The 19,609-nt window shown below is 36.8% G+C and overlaps 1 protein-coding gene across 10 annotated transcripts in view; it reads left to right on the top strand.

Moving 5' to 3' along the window:
• Positions 1–19,609, top strand: part of RIC8B (RIC8 guanine nucleotide exchange factor B) — a 140,802-nt gene that overhangs the window by 68,428 nt on the left and 52,765 nt on the right. For 9 of the 10 annotated variants that reach the window (XR_014233210.1, XR_014233211.1, XR_014233212.1 and 6 more), the window contains exons 5-8: positions 2–230; positions 984–1,079; positions 6,302–6,446; positions 16,322–16,466. Coding sequence is in view for 3 of the 10 variants with exons in the window: in XM_082349911.1 (XP_082206037.1) it covers positions 2–230; positions 984–1,079; positions 6,302–6,446; positions 16,322–16,466 (615 nt within the window). In the remaining 7 variants the exon portion in view is untranslated. The remainder of the gene's footprint in view (position 1; positions 231–983; positions 1,080–6,301; positions 6,447–16,321; positions 16,467–19,609) is intronic. The other variant, XM_082349912.1, reaches the window with a different exon arrangement.

Raw genomic sequence — 19,609 nt, forward strand, 5'->3', positions numbered from 1 at the left:
GCAATGCAGTCAACCTTTTAAGCAATGTTCCGGTCTCTTGTTTGGATGTTCTCATTTGTCCATTAACCCATGAAGAAACAGCCCCAGAAGCAACGACACTAGATGAACTGCCCAGTGATAAAACAGCTGAGAAAGAAACAGTTTTGAAAAATAATACCATGGTATACAATGGTATGAATATGGAGGCCATTCATGTTTTACTCAGTTTTATGGAGAAGAGAATAGACAAGGTAAGACTGATAAAATTGAGAAGATGCTTCTAAAGAATGTAATTGTACACACATTACAGACATCACAGGATGTGATTTTTGAATCTAAGCTTTTTTTTTATAGCTGACATCTTGAATAATTATTTATACTCCGGAAAGCATTTTACTGTAGTAAATGATAAATTGCTGAAACCAAGTGAATTTATTTGTTTAAAGCTGAAAATTGTGTTGATGCGACACCAAAATTGTGACTAGTGCCTGAAAACAAAGGAAAAAGTAATTACTTTTCTATGTAGGTATTTTGTAAGTTCTAGAAGTAAAAATTATCTCCCCCCAAAACTTGATGATAACTACTTTCCATAACACCTAAAAGACATCTTTAAAAGAAAATTGTCAACTTTCCATTTGTTGTAAGCTGCTTATTTTCTCTTTTCTGTCACTTGCTTTGTCGAGTATCTATATTAAAAGGCAGCAAGCTAGGATGGGTTGGTCATCAAAACCTTCGCCTTGTTTAAGCCCATTTGCTGAGCCAGTGAGGGCCCTACAAAATGTAGAAAAATCCAGGAAGGATAAAAATGGGCATTAGTAAACATGAAGATAACTAATGAAATGGAAATATTTTTAGGAAAATAATTTTTAAAATAGTTTGTGTACAGCTTTGGTAACATAAAGTGTCTCCCTCTCAAAAAAAAGAGTATTAATATACTCAGTTATATGAAGAAAAGTAAACTGTTAGAAAGTAAACTAATGCAGCATGTATGGTTTTCTTTGTAGGGAAGCAGCTATAGAGAGGGTCTAACTCCAGTTCTCAGCTTATTAACAGAATGTTCCCGAGCCCATCGAAACATCAGAAAATTTCTCAAAGATCAGGTAACTGTTTAATGCATATTAACATCTCAAAGTTAATCTTATATGTGTTTTTTAACATAAAATTAATGAGTCGAATTCTTTCGCAGTCGTTTTCTTTCAGAATATCAGAAACTCAAAAAAGTTAGTGTTAAATCTTTGAAATCTTCCTAATCCACAAATAAGTGACCCTGTCTATTTTTTTGACTCATTCATTCATTTACTCAACAAATGTTTATTGAGATCTGTGTGCTGTATTCTAAGCATTGAAATACACATGAAGTCTTTGCTTTGTGGAGTTTCCCTTATTGTAGGGGGACAAAAAGTAAACAAATAAATGTATGATACAATGGCAAGTGGTGATAAGTGTTCAGAAGAAAGATACAGGGGAAGGGAAAACTTAAGGGAATAAGGAAGAGCCTCTCTGAGGAAATGACATTTGAGCAGAAACTTGGATAAGTAAGGAAAGGATCTTTGAGAATATCTGGAAGAGGATATTCTCTGAGAATAGTTCTGTGAATATTCTAGAAGAGGAGTGTACCAGACAGAACGACTTCAAAGTCCCTGGATGAGAGGATGCTTTGGTATGCTTAAGGAAAAGCAAGAAGGCTAGAGAACATTGTGCGAGGGGGAGAGTGGTAGATGAAGTAAAAGAGGTAAGCAAGAACCAAATAACGTAAGGTTGTATAGGACTTTTGATTTTCTTCTAAGTGAGAAGGGAGAGCATTGGACTGTTCTGAGAAGGGACGTGATGTGACCTCATTTATATTTAAAGATATTCTGGCTACTATATATAAGATAGACTAAAGGAGTGTGAGTAGATGTGAGGAGACCAGCCCAAAAGAGAGCTGATGATGAAGGTTCGGAGTAAGATGGTAGTAGTTGGAGTTCATGGTAAGAAGTCATCTTTCTGCCTCTGCATCTGCTGTCTGTCTGCATCTATCTGTACCCCCATGTCCTTTGTCTCCCCCCTCTATCACAAGGGATGAATTGTCCCTGCTTCCTTCTGTGGCCAGCCTCTGCACTCGTATCCTGGATACCTTTCCCTCTCACCTCAAGAACTTTGCTCCTGTATTTACTCCCTCTCTTTCTTCTTACATTAATCTTTTTTTTTTTTTTTAATGTACTGGATCATTTTTGTCTGCACCCAAACACATCTTCCATCTTAAAAGCAGAAAAACCTTCCCTTAATCCCACTTCTCAAGCTGCCTCTCCATTTCTCTTCTCTTCTTTATGCAGTGTTCCTCAGGACAGTTTTCTGTGCTCACCCGCTCTCTTCTTTTTACTAATTTTGATTCTCTTCCGAACCCACTGTAATTAGGTTTTCATGCTTTTCATTCTACTACAAAGGTGTTTGTCAAACATCATCAACCCGATATTGCGAAATCTAATAGTTCTCAAATCTTTTTTTTATTCCCCCGTAACATTTTGATGTAATTAAGTATTCTCTCCTACTTGAAGTACCTTCTTCACTTGGTGTCTAGGACACAACAGGGAACTTCTTCTTTGCAGTGTTTGAGCTCCCCAAGGCAATATTATCTTTGTCTCCATTTCTACTCTCTTGTTGGTCTCATTCAACAGTCATGGTTTTGAAAGTCATCTATTCACTGATGACTCGCAAATTTCTATCTCTACTCTTGACCTGTCCCCTAAGCTCCAGACTTACATAACATACTGCCTACTCATCTCCTCCCCTTGGATGTGTAGTAGGTATCTTAAGTTTAACGTATCCCAAACTAATCTCTTGATTTCCCATCCCTCCCCACCCTCTGTCTTCCCCTTCTTTCCTCATTCACTACATGGTACCACCATTCACCTCATTGTTCATTTATTGCCATATAGAATTTCTCTTAATAAATTAACTAGGTTCATTTTCCCCCATATGTTTATGGTCAAGATTTAATAAGCACTTTACTGTGTGTAGAGCACATTAATAGATATTGCTGATAAGGAGAAATTAGAAAGTAGGGACTCTTATCTTTGAAGAATTTATAGTCTATTGGAAGACTAGCTACCATCAAAGCATGAATAATCATTTAAGCAAAATAAATTAGTTAATTGATGAATTAAGGTCATTTCCAAGTTTGATTATTTTAAGACATTCTATCATGACTAGGAGGACTTGGTGGAGAATAATAAATGAAAATACTTTGTGTTCTATATTTTAGCTTTTTCACAGAGGAGATCCACGTTCAACTAAACTGTTTAGATTTTGCCATCTCTAACCAGGATAGCCCCCCCAAAATCTGTTTGTTAAATAGATTATTTATATGAGGGTCTTGGACTATACATTATGTAGATACAAAAGATTGTGAGACCCACTCCTTATCCTCAAAGAAATACTACAGTACAGATAAAGAAGGAGACATGACAAGTAAAAGACAACTAAAGAAAGATACAAGGCACAATACAGAAATCAACTTTCCTTCTGAGGAAGATGCACTATAGACTATGAGGATCAAGAAGGGCAGAACTTAAAGTAACAGATGATTAACTTTGATAATAGTGTAAATGGAACCATGGCTAATTAATTATTGTGCCCCATAGTTAATACCTGATTAAATCCAACTTGTGCGTACCCAAAGTAAATTGGTCTTGAGTATTCAGTATTTGGGCAGGTAGAAAGAGAACAGATGGTAGAAATTACTGATTCAGGTTGGATTCATCTGGAGAGGCTAATAGAAGAGATGAAGATTCTATGGATTTGAAAGAGGAACTGGACAAGATTTCTCAAAGAAAAGAAAAAATTTAATGGAGGGTAGTATTTGGGGGGAAATAGAAATGCTCCATACATATGCAGTTTGGGCATGATATGTAACAATAAAAACTACAAAATTTCACTTCAAAAACTTAAGGAACCCAAAACATACCTAAGAGAATTTTTGTGCGATAACCTTTACTAATAGATACTATACTCTGGAACTGTAGGTACATACCACATGAAATCATTTGTTACATGTCTCATTCCTCTAGAAATGGGAGATAAACTCAGTATGGTTGGCTGAATCAAATAATAAGAATTTATTGTGCAATTACTTTGTGCCTACCGGGCACAAAGAGAATTTTGTTCTATCCTACCAGAGATATTGAAACATGGATTCTATAAACACTTTGGGCAGATTACTCAGTTTTTCTGAGATTTAGTTTCTGGGTTTTTTTCCCAGCTGTATCTCCAGGGCCTCCAGTACCTCCTGATACATGGTAGGCACTCAGTATAGAAAGAGATAAGGAAGGAAGGAAGTCAGCTGAATGGATTAAATAAAAAATAATATACATACACATAAAGAGTCTGGTATAGTAAATTATAATTTGACTTTGTGTCTATCTTCATTTCCTAGCATAGTGCCTAGCTTATAGAAGGCACTTTTAAAAAGTTACTTGAATTAATTCATTCTTCCTTCAATCATCAAATATTTATTGAAACCTGTAATATGCCGGGCACTGAGAGCGGTACACAAAACAGAAAGAAATCCCTGCCCCCATGGAACTGACTTGTGGAAAAAGGCAGACAATAAAGAAAGAAATATATACTGTGTTAGGTGGTGATAAGTGCTATGAGGAAGATTAAAGCAGAGGGAGGGGGATAAAAAAAGAGAATGCTGAAGGTTAATTATATAGGGTGGTCAGGGAATGTCTTCCTATAAATGACATTTGAACAGAGACCTGAAGAAAGTAAGGGAATGAGCCAAGCCAGTTTCCAGAAAAAGAGTTTCTGGGCAGAGGGAGCAGCTAATGCAAAGACCATGAGGTAGGAAAGTGCTCGGTGAGTATAAGGAGTTCCATGGAGGTTTGTGAGACTATAGCAGTGTAAGCAAGGAATATAATAGAAATTAAGTCAGAAAAGTAGCAGGAAGCCACATTATGTGAAACCTACGGAATTTGGAAGGACCTCGTCTTTTACTATGAGTGAGATGAGAAGCCATGGGAACTGGAGGACTTTGAGAAGAGGAATGACATGATCTGACTTTCAAAGGATCATCCTAGCTGCTATGTAGAGAATAGATCATAGAAGGACCAGGATGGAAGCAGGGATGACTTAGGAGACTGTGGTAATAGTTCAGATGAGAAATATTGGTAGCTTGAATTTGGTAATACTAGAGGAGATAGTGAGAAGTGGTTGGGTTATGGATATAATTCAAAGGTAGAGCCAGAATAATTTGCTGATGGATTGGATGTGGGATGTGAAAGAGAGGAATCAAGGCTGTTTCCAAGGTGTTTGCAGTAAATAGTTGGAAGAACAGACTTGCTATTTAATGAGATGGAAAACTGTAGAAGGAACAGCTTTGTTGGGCGCTTCAATATTCTGCTTAGGACATGCTAAATTTGAGAAGCCTATAAAAGTCTGGAGGTCATGGAAGAAATCAAGATAGACGTATACTTTAGGGAGTTATCAGTAAATAGAGACCATACAAAGCCGTAAAACTGGATGAGATCACCAATAGAGAGTGAAAATAGTAAAGAAATGTTTCCCAAGAACTTAACCCTTGAATATTCCAGCACTTAAAAACAAAAGGATAAAAGAGAACTGGCACAGAGGCTAAGATGAAGCAACCAGTGTGGAGAACCAAAAGAGGAGGGGTCTGGGTGGATGCATGGATGGGTGAGTGAGTGAGCAAACAAACAGATAAACCAAGCAAGTTATGTAATCCCTCTGAGGATCAGTCTATAAAATAGGGATGATAGTGATGTTACTGCCTCCTTTGCAAGGTTCCTGTGAGGGTTGATTATAGAGAATGTATGCATATCATCTATTACAGCAACTAGCACATAGGAAGTACTCAATAATTAATAACCATTTTATTATAAAAGAAAACAACTAGAAAACATATGTACAGGGTTTTTGGGTTTTTTTAGTAAATAATGAAAATGCTGCAGGAATTAAAAGAAGGGAAAAATCAATATGAGTCAGGGTATTAAGGAAGAAAGAGAAATTTGACCCAGACTTTAACATGGATTTTGATAGAGGCAGCAGGGGCATTCCAGGTGCTGAGATGAGTAAAAACTCAGGAATGGGTTTGAATATATCATGGTGGTACAGTGAAGAGATGTTTCACTTCAAATGAAATTTCATTACAGGCATGAAATTATTTGAGGTTTGTTTTTTGTTTAGCTTTATTCTATTTGGAAGTAAACCTATTTATTTTTTAATGTTTTTTCTACTCTTACAAAACTAAGCTCGGTTGGTACCATTCTCGCTTACTCTAATACTTAAACGATTGATGATGGTTTTGCATTTGTGCCATTAGGTTTTACCACCACTGAGGGATGTGACAAATCGACCTGAAGTTGGCTCAACTGTGAGAAATAAGCTGGTGCGCCTCATGACACACGTTGACCTGGGAGTCAAGCAAATTGCTGCTGAATTCCTTTTTGTCCTTTGCAAAGAGAGAGGTAGGTTAAACTCTCTTTGCCCTCTACTTTTTCATCTTTCTGAGGGAATTTGAGAAATGTTTCTGTTATTAGTGGCCATCTCATTCCACTCTTTTCAGAGCTTATTCTCTATCTGTTCCATTAGAGGCCTTGAGCAGATAATAAAAATTAATAATTTAAAAGCATTTTCTACATGCTTCTGAATTCATTGAGACATGCAGGCAGATACACTACCAAACACGCTCATGTTTAAACTTTGCCTTCTGTCTCCTTAACCCAGGCTTCTTAATCTTGATGAGTCAGGACCTGGAGCCATTCTGAAAAATCTGCTTAAGTAATTCAGGTGCTAATATTTTGATAACCAGGCAAAGGCCTGGGTTAGTTCCACTTTTTAATTCCTCTTGGAATTAAAGCTATAGGAGTTTTGGTTTCTTCATTAAGTTCTTTAATCAATAAATGCATAAGATAAACCTCTTACCCTTGAGATGAGGGTAAGACAGAAGTAGAGAGAAACTAAAAAGTAACTATACTATAATAAATACTATTTTACAAGTATGTATAAAGTGATTGTCTTCTGAGATACATCTAACAATTTAAAATATTTCCTTAAATTATATGGATTATTTTGCTCTACAAAAGCTCTCCAAACAAGGAACTTTAACCAAGTTATTCAGATATTCTTACTATTTCTTTCTGCATCTCCTAGTTTATAAAAGTACTAGTGTAAAAGTCCCAACTAAGCAGATTTTATATTACACTTTTTTAAGTACCCTAGTTTTGTGAGAGAGATAACTTAGAAGTGAAAAACTTCACTCACGTCTCTCAAAATCTTCAGTCAGTTGAATTCTTTTCTCCCCTGCCAGCTTTATTGAGGTATGATTGACAAATAAAATTATATATATTTAAAGTATACAACATGATGATTTGATACACATATACATTGTGAAATGATTACCACAGTCAGGTTAATTAACACATTCACCACCTCACATAGTTACGTGTGTGTGTGTGTGTGTGTGTGTGGTGTGAGAACACTTAATATTTACTCTCTTAGCAAATTTCAAGTGTATTATAAAGTATTATTAACTATAGTCATCATGCTGTATATTAGATCCCCAGAACTTATTAATCTTATAACTGAACTTATTCATCTTATAACTTGTACCCTTTGACCAGATCTCCCTGTTTCTCTACCCTCTGTTCCCTGGTAACCACTGTTCTACTCTCTGTTTCTATGAGTTTGATTTTTTTTTTCAGATTCTACATATAAGTGAGATCTACAGTATTTGCCTTTGTCTGGCTTATTCACTTAGCATAATGTTCTCTAGGTTCATCCATGTTGTTGTAAATAGTAGGATTTCCTTTGTCATGGCTGAATAATATTGATTTTACATACAGTTGACCCTTGACCAACACAAGTTTGAACTGCTCGGGTTCACTTAGATATGGATATTTTTCAGTAAATACACACTGCAGTACTGCATGATCCATGGTAGGTTGGACCCACAGTTAGTTGGATCTGTGGATGTGGAGCCACAGAATCAGAGATCAGACTATCAAATTATACACAGATTTTTGACTGCATAAAGGGTAGACGTCCCTAACCCTAGCATTCCTTAAGGGTCAACTGTGTGTGTGTGTGTGTGTGTGTGTGCGTGCGTGCACACACGTGCATGCATATACACACACACACACCTCCTTTATCTATTCATCTGTTGATAGGCACTTAGCTTGTTTCCATATCTTGGCTATTGTGAGTAATGCTGCAATGAACATGAGAGTTGAGATATCTCATAGGGATTCTGATTTCATTTCCTTTGGATATATACCCAGAAGTGGGATGCTGGATTATATTGTAGTTCTATATTTAATTTTTTTAGTAACCTCCGTAGTGTTTTCCATAGTAGCTGCACCAATTTACATTCCCACTAACAGTGCACAAGGGTTCCATCTTTGCCACATCCTTGCCAGCACTTGTTATCTCTTGTTTTTTGATAAAAGCCATCCTAATAGGTGTGAGGTGATCTCTCATTGTGGTTTTGACTTGCATTTCCCTGATGATTATTGACATTGAGCACCTTTTCATGTACCTGTTGGCCATCTGTATGCCTTTGGAAAAGTGTCTATTCAGGTCCTTTGCCTAATTTTTAATCGTATTATTTGGGGTTTTTTGTTATTCAGTTGCATTCATTGAATTCTTAAACTTCATTTCTGACTAATTGGTACAACCACTTCAGTTACTGTTAAGATGGTATATTAGCAACATAATTTGATCAATATCATTACAATGATAATAAACACAACTATTATGTATTCATGTGCCAAACATTCTATGCCATAATCTCATTTAATTCTCATAAGGACTCTCTAAGGTAAACATTATTATTATTTCAGTGTCATAAATGAGGCTAGGGTCTTATCCAAGCTCATGCAGTTGAGCTGTCTTTCCATTCTGCCATATTTCCTCTCATAATACAATTGACCCTTGAACAACATGGGTTTGAACTGCCCAGGTCCACTTATATGCAGATTCTTTTTTGATAAATATGTACTACAGTACTACGCAATCCATAGTCAGTTGAACCCACGGATGTGGAACAGCAAATATGGAGGGCCAACTGTAAAGTTATAGGAGGATATTCAACTGCATGGAGGGCCATCACCCCTAACCCCTGTGTTGTTCAAGGGTCAACTGTAATTATCTTCAACTGTTCTCATAGACTAGTTTATTTAACATCTGCTCTTTTAAACAATTCAGTTATTTTATGACTGAAAAAAGATACTACATCTTGAAATTGACTGGAATAGTGCCTTGCATATAGTAGTCTGCAAATACTGGCTGAATTAAATCGATTTTACTGAGATCAGAAATTAGCTGTATTTAAAGTATGATCATATACACACACACACATATATACATGTAAATCTAAACCACACATGTGTATCTATTCATTAAAAAGTATTTATCAAAATATAAATACATCAAAATCTTATCCATTGTTACCTCTAAGTGGTAGAATGACTGGTGACTTTTTTTAGTTCTCTGTATTGTATAATTTTTCTACAATGAGCATGCATTTCTTGTGTACATGTAAAGTTTTTAAGAGGGGAAAAATGAAGTTTATTTCTTCCGTAATTACATATCTAAATATATATTACATACCTAAATACATAAACTACATATCTAAATATATATCTAAATAATTTTATATATCTAAATACATAAATTATATATATAAATATAATCAATCACCTTACTGATGAGTTGGTGTCGTAACAAATATGGTATATACATTGATAAATGAATCTGTTAATTGTTTTTAATTTGAAATGGTTAGCTTTGTTCCCCCTGGGACCCAGTATTTGCGGTGTCATAGTCCTAACTTTGAGCCCCAAACCCATATTAGCAAAATTGTATCTTTTTCATTTGATCTTTAACAATTCTATATATATTCGTCTGCTTTTCCTTTTAGTTTGATTTAATAGTAAAAGTATTCTTCTGAAATAAAAGCTTGCTTATTCAACAAATACTTTTTGAGCTAGACCCTGGGAATACAAAGGTATACAAGATAAGCAAGGTCTCTGCCCTCATATTATTTACTTTCTTTATCAAGGATTACAAACTCAGATGCCTACAAAGTGCCAGGCTGGTAATAAAGTAAGTCAAATGAACGGAACGTAAGATGATAAATGAAAACTGACACTTAGCTAATTGTTGGGGAGATTGTGGGTTGGGAGTGGAGGAACAGGGGAATGTGGGAGACTGGAAAAGGGACCTTGCTGCTATTTAGCTCCAGCTGATTGTTACCATGAAGGAGCATGTGGCCAGTGTTACCAAACCACCCAGATTTTTCAGGAGAGTTTTTAAATGCTGTCAACTAATTCTAATTTAAAACGTTCTGCCCCCCACCCGCCAAAAAATTTTGTAGTCCATATTCAACTCATAAGTCATCAGATTTTAGAGTTTGGGTTGGGTTTGGAGGCAGATTATATCAAAATGAAATAAATTTAAGATAATTTATCAGAGTGACTGAACTTTCCTCTTAAAGATGTTCAAAGCTGAGTTTGAAAGTTAAGGTACCATGACCAAGGCACAAAGTTCAGACCACTAAGCAGAGACAGCAAACAGCAATCAAATTGGGTTAGGAACACAGAGACAAGATTAAAAAGGAAAATTGAAATGGGGCAAGATACAAAGACCAAAATTTTATGGAAGACTTGGCACAGAAAAAGCCGTCCAAGTGCCATCTGTGCCAGGCTAAACTACATCTCCAACTGATAGCGACCCACAGGTTAACTTGTGCTCGTGCTACTGACTTGTTTTGTTGAGTGCTGACAAAACTAAATTTTTATAACCTGCCCTGCAAATTGTGTACTTTATAAGGGGTCCTAAAGACAAGCCTTACATAGTTTAATAAAAGAAAATAATTTGTAAAACAACCCCCTGCCTTTGTGGGGTACTCCCCTCCTCCCCAGCCCCTACCTTTTAACACATTTATTAATTCCCAGTGTGTGCTAGGCATTGTGGTAGGGAAGGAGCTGAGTTGCAGAGATAAATAAGGCTTGAACTCTCTCAGCACATAGCCCCACACTGTTATACACTTACTTTTGTCTCATTTATTTCAGTCTCAGAGGAATAGGTGTCTCTTTAGCTTGGAGCTAAGCAGTCTCCCTCTCCTGATGATCTTTTCCCTTCCTGTCTTCTCAGAAGACTTGCTTCATCAGTTGTTACCTTCTGTTCTTTTGTTTGTCGACTCTCCCTATGTTTTCCTCAATCTATATACATCTTCATGTCACTGTCCTTCACATGTTAACATCTTGAAAGACTGATTTGTTCTTTTCAGTATCTTCATTACCCACTCAGGCTTCAACTTGCTGCAAGCAACGCTTTTCCACCATTCCCCACTCCCCAGATGCCACTGAAAATGCTTTCAGGAAGGTCACAAATTAACTAATTTTCAAAAGGAATGTGTATTTTTTAGTCTTTATCATATGACATCTCTCTTAACAGTTGACACTATTGACCACTGTCATTTTTTCTGTGCTACAACACACCCTTAGATTTCCTTTGACCTACCTCTCTGTTCATTCTTTTCAGTCTGAGTTGCTAACTCGTATCTTTGTCCACATCGACTTGCTAGCATTCCGTAAAGCTCTCTCTGGCCCCATCTTCACTTTGCATTGCTTCCTGAGCCGTCTCTTCCTCTCACTTGGCTTCTGCTTCAGCCTGCTTTGGGGGGATTTCCAAATCTGTGTCTCTCTTAATAAACTACTAAAATAATCCTATCCCTCTGTTTCTGGTCAGGTTTTCTTCATTCTGTCTTACACAGGGCTAAGAAAAGGACTGTTCTAAAATACATATATAATATTGTCATTCCCCCTTATAAAACTTTCAGTGACTCCCTGTCACCTACATGGTAAAATCTAAATTTTACCTCCATGGCCTACCTCTATAGTGTATCCTAAATCCACTCCCTACCCGGCACTTTCTGCTTAATCATACTAAATTCTTTACTTTTGCATGATTATACTGCACTGTTCCTTGGCATATCTCCATAGCTTTGCAGATGCTGTTCCTTTTGCATGGAATGCCTCTCCCATCTTTGTTAGCATAGTGAGCTTTATGTATTCTTGAAGATCACCTTAAGCATCATCTGTGTGAAGATCATCTGAGGTAGAGTTCATCATTCTCTGCTTTGTACCATTTTTACTTATCTCTGTTAATACTTTTGACATTTGCTATGTTGTAACTTTTTGTTTATCAAACTTTTATTGTAGACATTGAGTTTCTTTAGGTCAGAAATCTTGTCTTCATCTTTGGATCCCCAGTGTTTCAACAAAGTATCTTACAGATAGTAGGTACCCCATAAATGTTTAATGAAAGGCCAAATATTTGTGCTGTCTGTGAATTCAGTGTGGTGAATACAGTGTCTTGTGGACTTCTCCATACAAAGGAATAATTGTAGGATACTATGGTAAGCACCATATGAGAGGAATGTGCCAGGTACTGCAGCAACCTGGAAGAGTGATTGGTTGGTGTAGAGAAAGTCAGAGAAAGTCTTCACCTAAGAGAACAGAGGAGTGGAAAGCAGCATTGGTATGTACAGAAAAGAGACTAGTTCAAAGTGTGAGGAACCCACAATGCACAGGAGTAATAGGAGATGAGTTTGGGAAAGAAGGCAGGTGCGACAAAATGAAGATTCCTTTAGGCCCTGTTTTAGAACTTGAGCTTTAGCCTTTCGGGGAGATTTTAGAGGTTTTATCCAGGAAGGTGGTAACATCGTATTTTTTGCTTTACAAAGGTATAACAGCAGGACTTTCCTGGTGGTCCAGTGGTTAAAACTCCGTGCTCCCAATGCAGGGGACACGGGTTCAGTCCCTGGTTGGGGAAACAAGATCCCACATGCTGTGCAGCGTGGCCAAATAAAATAAAATTTAAAAAAAAAGAATATCAAAGATATAACAGGCAGTTGTGTGGAACCAGGAATGGAGGGATATGAGACTGGAAGTAGGAAGACTAGTCAGAGGAAGCTTCTAGTATAGGATTTCAAAAAGTCACAGCATTTAACTGAATGGAAAATGACTGTAAATCCTTCTCTGTGTAACAGAGAAGGGGGAATCGTTTCTGGGTAGAATCTGGCTCTGCCGTTCTTTCTCCGTAGTAAAAGAGCAAAACCCCTTTTATTGGTTTTCATAGGAGAGTGTGATAAAACCCACGTCTACATAAGCAATAATGCCGTTACTACCAGTGCAGTTCTGACTTTGCAGTGTGCTGCTGTGGTTGCTTTCCTCTGTTCATAGTGCCTTCTAGCATCTTGATAAAATAATGGTGAAATATTTCTTGCAACTTTCTGACTGAATGCTGTTTTGTTTCATTTCTGCAGCAGTTTCATCTAATTGCATGGATGAGTACTGTGACAAAGAACAAATACATTTGTGTGTTTCTTTTTTTTAAGGACCACTCAGAAGATCTTTTGTTTGCCTTAGCAACTCATCTTAACATCCAAATTCAGTCTATTTTCCTCTTACTACGTTCCCAATATCAAACAGGATGTTATACAGTATATATGAAAATAGACTAAAAAGTAACTAAAAACACTCCACCAAATAATATAAATCAGAACTTCACAAAGAAAATGCCTCTCACTGTGTGGATTTTGTAGTCCATTTGTCTCCTCTTCCCCAACCCCCATTTTTAAGTATTTTATCTCATTAGCAAATGTTCATTTGATTTTTAAACTATTGGCTGTAGCCTTGTCTACTATTCTGAAAGCAAGGTATGTCTGAAACAGTCTTTGTAACCCAAGCTGTCACAGAGTTGACACAGAATGTTTGTTCCAGTGAATGAGCAGTAAGCACTATTTTCATAAAAGTGCTAGAGATTTTTACTATTGACTAGCTTCCAGGAGGATTTTCTGCATAAGAAAGCAGGTTATTTAGTGCTCTGTTGACTTCTTTTTAACCTATTTTGGCCTTTCATAAACTGTATTCTTAAGCTATTTTAATGTTTGGCCACTGTAGGTGGTTATTTACATTTTGTGTCTTTCTTACTGTTATTTTATTTTTTAAGTATATTTATTTAAACCATTTATTTATATCATCTCAGTTTAGACTTTCACATTTTCAGTGAATATTTCTTTTCTGGAACTGCTAAACATCGTATTTGTTAAAAAATATAAACCTTATCCAAAAACTTAGTGAGAGTATCATTGTCATGTGGGTTCAGATATATGATCCTTCAGCCTCAGTGACTTTGTGTCTGACCATGTGGTTAAGGTCATGAATATTAAGAATATCTGTATACACTGGATATTCACTTCCCCTAATAACCCATCAAGAATCCATTAATTTATCTAAATCACTCCATCTTGTGGAGGCAAGAGGGAGCATATCAGATTTATTCAGAGGGTTTTCAGATTACACCACCATGATCCCTCATTAAATTCTAATATGATTCTACCCAGCACCCATTGAGAACTATTACCAAAGAGACCACAGTTACCAGTAGGTTTTAATGTAGAAAATAGTTAAAAGTGACTAGTGTAAAACTTTATTTAATCTACTTATATTATTAATCTGTATTTCCTTTTGCACAAATTTCACATTTGCTGTGTCCTTTGAAAGCAAGACTTCCTTTTATTTGCCCCCAAATTACCTATTTTCAGTGTCAAGGGAGGTACCCTCTCGTTCAAGTATTTGAAAATTTAATGAACAACTCTATCCTGGACTATTTATCCTACATCCTATCCATGCCCTTCATGGTTTCATACTCATTATGTATATCCCTTTTCCTTAACCACTTAGTTCCTTATCCACTGCCCCTTTCAGGTCCCCAAAGTCATTTTAATTGCCCTCTTCTGAATCTTCTCCAGCTTTATTTTGTCTTTTTTGAGGTAAGTTATATGAATTACAGTAGTATTTCAGATGTAGATTTTACTAAGACTTTATACGTGGATAAAATACGTAGTGTTATGTTTTGTTTCCTACAGTTGTCTTTAGAATGACATTTTATTGAAAGCCTTAAGTAAATTTTGCCATTTTTTATGTTTTGATTGAATATTCTAGTGTTCACCTTGAAACTGTACCTGAAGAAAAGAGTTTCTAAATAAAGCTGCTAAATATTCCTTAGTATTTTCCTTAAAGGTACTTAGAAATCAAAAAAATTCCTACAATTCAGGGTTCCCCTTACATTGATGAACTGATGACAAGTTAATACTTACACAGGACCTGCACCAAGTGCTTCACTGGGCTTTTTTTTTCTTGTTGTTAAGATAAGTCTAAAATGATCATTTTAGGGACTTCCTGGTGGTCCAGTGGTAAAGAATCTGCCTTACAAGGCAGAGGACGCGGGTTCAATCCCTGGTCAGGGAACTAAGATCCCACATGCCGCAGGGCAACTAAGCCCATGTGTCACAACTACTGAGCTCACGTGCCTAAACTAGAGGCTGCGTGCCGCAAAATTACAGAGCCCACGTGCCCTGGAACCCGCGTGCCACAACTACAGAGCCGATGCGCCGTGGAGCCTGTGCGCCACAACTAGAGAAGAGAAAACCCACATGCCACAACTAGAGAGAAGCCCGCGTGCTGCAAGATCCCACATGCCTCAACGAAGATCCCGCGTGCCGCAACTAAGACCCACGCAGCCAAAAATAAATAATAAATAAATCTTTAAAAAATAAAATAATCATTTTACATATTACTAGGGGAAAAGAACACGTTTAGTTTGTACCAGATACTTTCCTAAGCACCTTGCATGTATTAACCAGTGAGGTAGATATTATTCCAATTGTCTGTATCTGAAAATTGGAGTAAAGAGCCTGCTAGTAAGTGGTAGAACCATTATTAAGGTCCAGCAATTCCTGGCCTACCTTTCAGTGGGTATAATGTGCTTACATATTGTTGCTGACTTCTTTGAAAAAGGAGTAACTTAGCCTATCCTATTTGCTAATATCCTTAGATTTTCTTATTTCTTAATCTCTTTCCCTCCAATTCCTATAAAAGGAATAGGAAAGATTCACATTATGTGCTATATTGGTAAAATGTCAATCTGGCTTTCATTAACTTTCTAATCATCATTTTTCTGAAACTGAATAAAGAAATCAAATTTGTGATCAAAAACTTAAAAACACCACCCTTACCAATGGCCTGGCGGTCACAGAAGCCCCACTCCTGCCACAAAGTATATTCAAAACAGCTTCATTTGAATTTCTGATACCTGAAAAAAGGTTTTTGGTCCTCAGAGCATGTAGGATTACTACTACCACACTTTGAAAACCTCTCAATTTTAAGATTTACTACCATGGCATATATCTCTAGCCTCCCTGTGTTGGTGAGTAGTTGGTGATGATAGTGAGGACTCAGGGATTCCTGTCTAAAAGCCTATTCTGTTTTTGCAGTGGATAGCCTGCTGAAATACACTGGCTATGGGAACGCTGCAGGACTGTTGGCGGCCAGGGGCCTCTTGGCTGGAGGAAGAGGAGATAATTGGTACTCAGAGGACGAGGACACAGACACTGAAGAATACAAAAATGCAAAACCAAAGTATAGTATCATGTTTCTTTTCACCTAACTATGTCTGCCTTTGAATTGGTTATTTGCCTTTCACTTCCTTTGGCTTTCATTTTCCAAGTATTTCTCTTCCTTTGTGGATTTGGAAGCTTTCTGTTTAATAGTTTTAGAGGCAGTTTCATAGCTAGTGCCTTAGAGGGTGACTTCAAGTGATCGAGGAAGGATAACATTGCAAGAAATGTTCTGCTGCATGTGCTCATTACCCTCTCCTAAGTATTAAGAGAGGTAGCGTTTTTAGATGTCTACCGTCATATATTTAAAGGATATTGTTGCTTATTTTGTGCTCTCCTTTCCATAAGTTGAGATTTTATAAGGTATAACCAAGACCAAGTATTTAAGTTGGTTATTTGATACTTCAGTCTTTCTCAGAAATCTAAATGTAGGTTCCATACATTCTGATATTTCCTCTTGTGAAAAGCCCTTATGAGTCAGTAAAGTAAAGCAACAGGGCACATTACTAGCAAAAGGAAAGAAAACTGGCTCTATGGTAAATTTTAATCAAACACTTATGGAATCATCTTTTAACAGAGGCATTAGTACACTGGATAGGCAAACCAGAGACTCTATCAAGTTTTCCCTGAGTCAGTGCTTACAAGTCAAAGACACTAATCGTCTCTTATCCCGAAACAAACCACCTCTACTCTTCTACTCCCCATCCTTTTCATCCCCCTCTCAACTCCAATCCCAGGTAAATTTCTTAGTTTCCACTTATTAGGAGTTATTTGAGCTCAGTTTTCTGGTTTTCATTACTGAATGTTAAAAGGGTATGCCCTTCCCTATTGATGATGATATTGACATATGCTATGTTTTCTATCCACAGTCTTCTAGAGTGTGATGTGGATAATGTAGTAGTTGAACAGGGATAGAAAAATCATTATCTGCAAAATTAGGCTCTTTTTTTAAAAGTATAGATTGTGCTTTGTTGAAATGAAAATAATAGGTTGTCAGAAGGTAAAAGAAAAAGATCATTCCCTAATCAGACAGGACTTATATGGCCTGTATTCTTGGCAAATCAGGTCTGAGTAGATGGTGTTACTTGTGGCATCGCCAGGGCTATCAGCCTCAACAGGATCTAGGAGTGTGTCCTAGAAGAAAAAGACTTTGGGGGAAAAAAAGCTAGCAGCGGCTCTAAGCAGTAAGTTCTCAAGACTGCCACCATGTAGATGTTGTAAGTTGGGCACCTCTATCAGGTATTTGAAGCTAAGATAGAAAAATAATACATTAATCTTTCCATAATTATAGAAGTCATCATTCTAAACTATTCTTGCTAGCTCTTGATTTTTCCATTCCATAAACTATATTTCCATATCAGTTTAATATTTTCTGTCTCTCCATTTGAGACATTAAAATATACCATTTAAGGAGTCTCATATTTTTAAATGAAGGTAGAAATTACATTAGGCATTCATTGTGTCCCAGGGTATGTGGACACAGTCAACTAACATAGAAAACTCTAGAGTACTCATGAGTGGTTGATATCATTGCATCTCAATGTGTGTTGTTGATTTTATTTGGTAGATGACTTCTAAAATGGTATTGGTCATATATCTAGCGAACACAAGAACGCTACTATAACAAGAAGAACCTCAGAAAAAATACGAGAACACACTGGGTCTCTCCCAATAGTACAGGAAATAGAAATGTGTTACATTATGGAAGTGATATTAGATTTCAGGAAAGCACTGTTTGTTTAAATCAAGGACCATGATTTTGATATTATTATTGTTTTGGCTCTCTGTCAGAAAGATTCTGTACTTAGGCCTTAACATCCCTGGTTGGAATCTTCTTCAGCCTTTGGATCTGGCCTATATCATTAATAGGAATGGTGTGTTAGTGTGGCCAGAATAGTCACCATTGTGAGATCTTGTTGTGTTTCTTAAACATTGCTCATTATAAGTATAAATATGTTTTTCTCACATAGCATCACATCTTCCCTCTTCAGATAGATTTGCATCTGCTTTTCTCTTACATCTTCCCTCTTTCAGGTGCAACAGTGTAGTGGGATGTTTCATTTGTTAATTTAAAATACTTATTAAAATGGTCCCCATGGAAGGGGTGGTGGAAAAGTACTTTGCAAGCAAGACAATCCTTTGTGTTCTGGGCAGTGATCCACAAGCTCGAGGAAAGAAAACTTCTTACCAATCTAGTCAAGTTTATAAAGTCAGCATTTGAAAGGATGACTTAGTCCCCTACCCGCTGATTACTTCTCACCAGTCAGTGTTCTCAGGATCACAGTCTGCTTCTCTTATGATGCACTTATTCACAAACAGTGCTAGCATTGGCAAAAGCAGAGAAATTACCCTTCATCCAGTTGACCCTCGTCCCATTGTCAAAAATGTAAGTGGATTCCGATTAATGCACCAAGGTAACCTATAATCCTTTAGTGGAATCTGAAACTAAGAATTGTATGGAGCTTACATTCAGGCTATGAGAGACAGTTAATATCACAACAATCCTTTTTGTGTCAAAATAAATGTATTTAACGGACTGGAAATGGCTTTCTGCAATTAACACACTTAGACAAAATACACTCATAGAATCAAGTACATGCCACACAGGTTTTTGGTGTATGTCTAGCCATGTTTGTAAAAAGTTTTCAGATAAGCTTTGGTCCTCTATCAAAAAGAAACCAAATTTCTAAATTCTGACTTTAACCCGTTTCTTTTATGCCTCTGAGCATGGAGGCCCCTTGACTGAATAGGTGGTATAACATAACTGATTACTGTGGTTTGTAAATCATTCCAAACATCAATTGAAAAATGTGTATGTAATGACATTTGGCTCATTTTAGACCAGTTGCTTTCAGGCTAGGTATGGTATATAGGAGCTTATGGGTCCAAAAAGGTGTATTTATAGGGCCACTGTATGGAGGGGTGGAAGGACGGAATGGCCAAAGTGGGCAGAACTCTAGGATGTACCGTTGTATTCTTAATACCCCATACTAGTTCATAATCATACCCAGCAGATTAAAATTATTCTAGTTATTCTAGAATTCTAGATTCTAATTATTCTATGCCTAGTTTAGACTGTGATGGTATATTTATGTATAATAGGATGAAACTAGCTTTTCTAGGAACTGAAATTTATTTACTGTAAGCAATCATGAAACAAAACCT

This window comes from Balaenoptera borealis, assembly GCF_965194805.1.
Source record: "Balaenoptera borealis genome assembly, chromosome: 13".
Taxonomy (NCBI): Eukaryota; Metazoa; Chordata; class Mammalia; order Artiodactyla; family Balaenopteridae; genus Balaenoptera; species Balaenoptera borealis.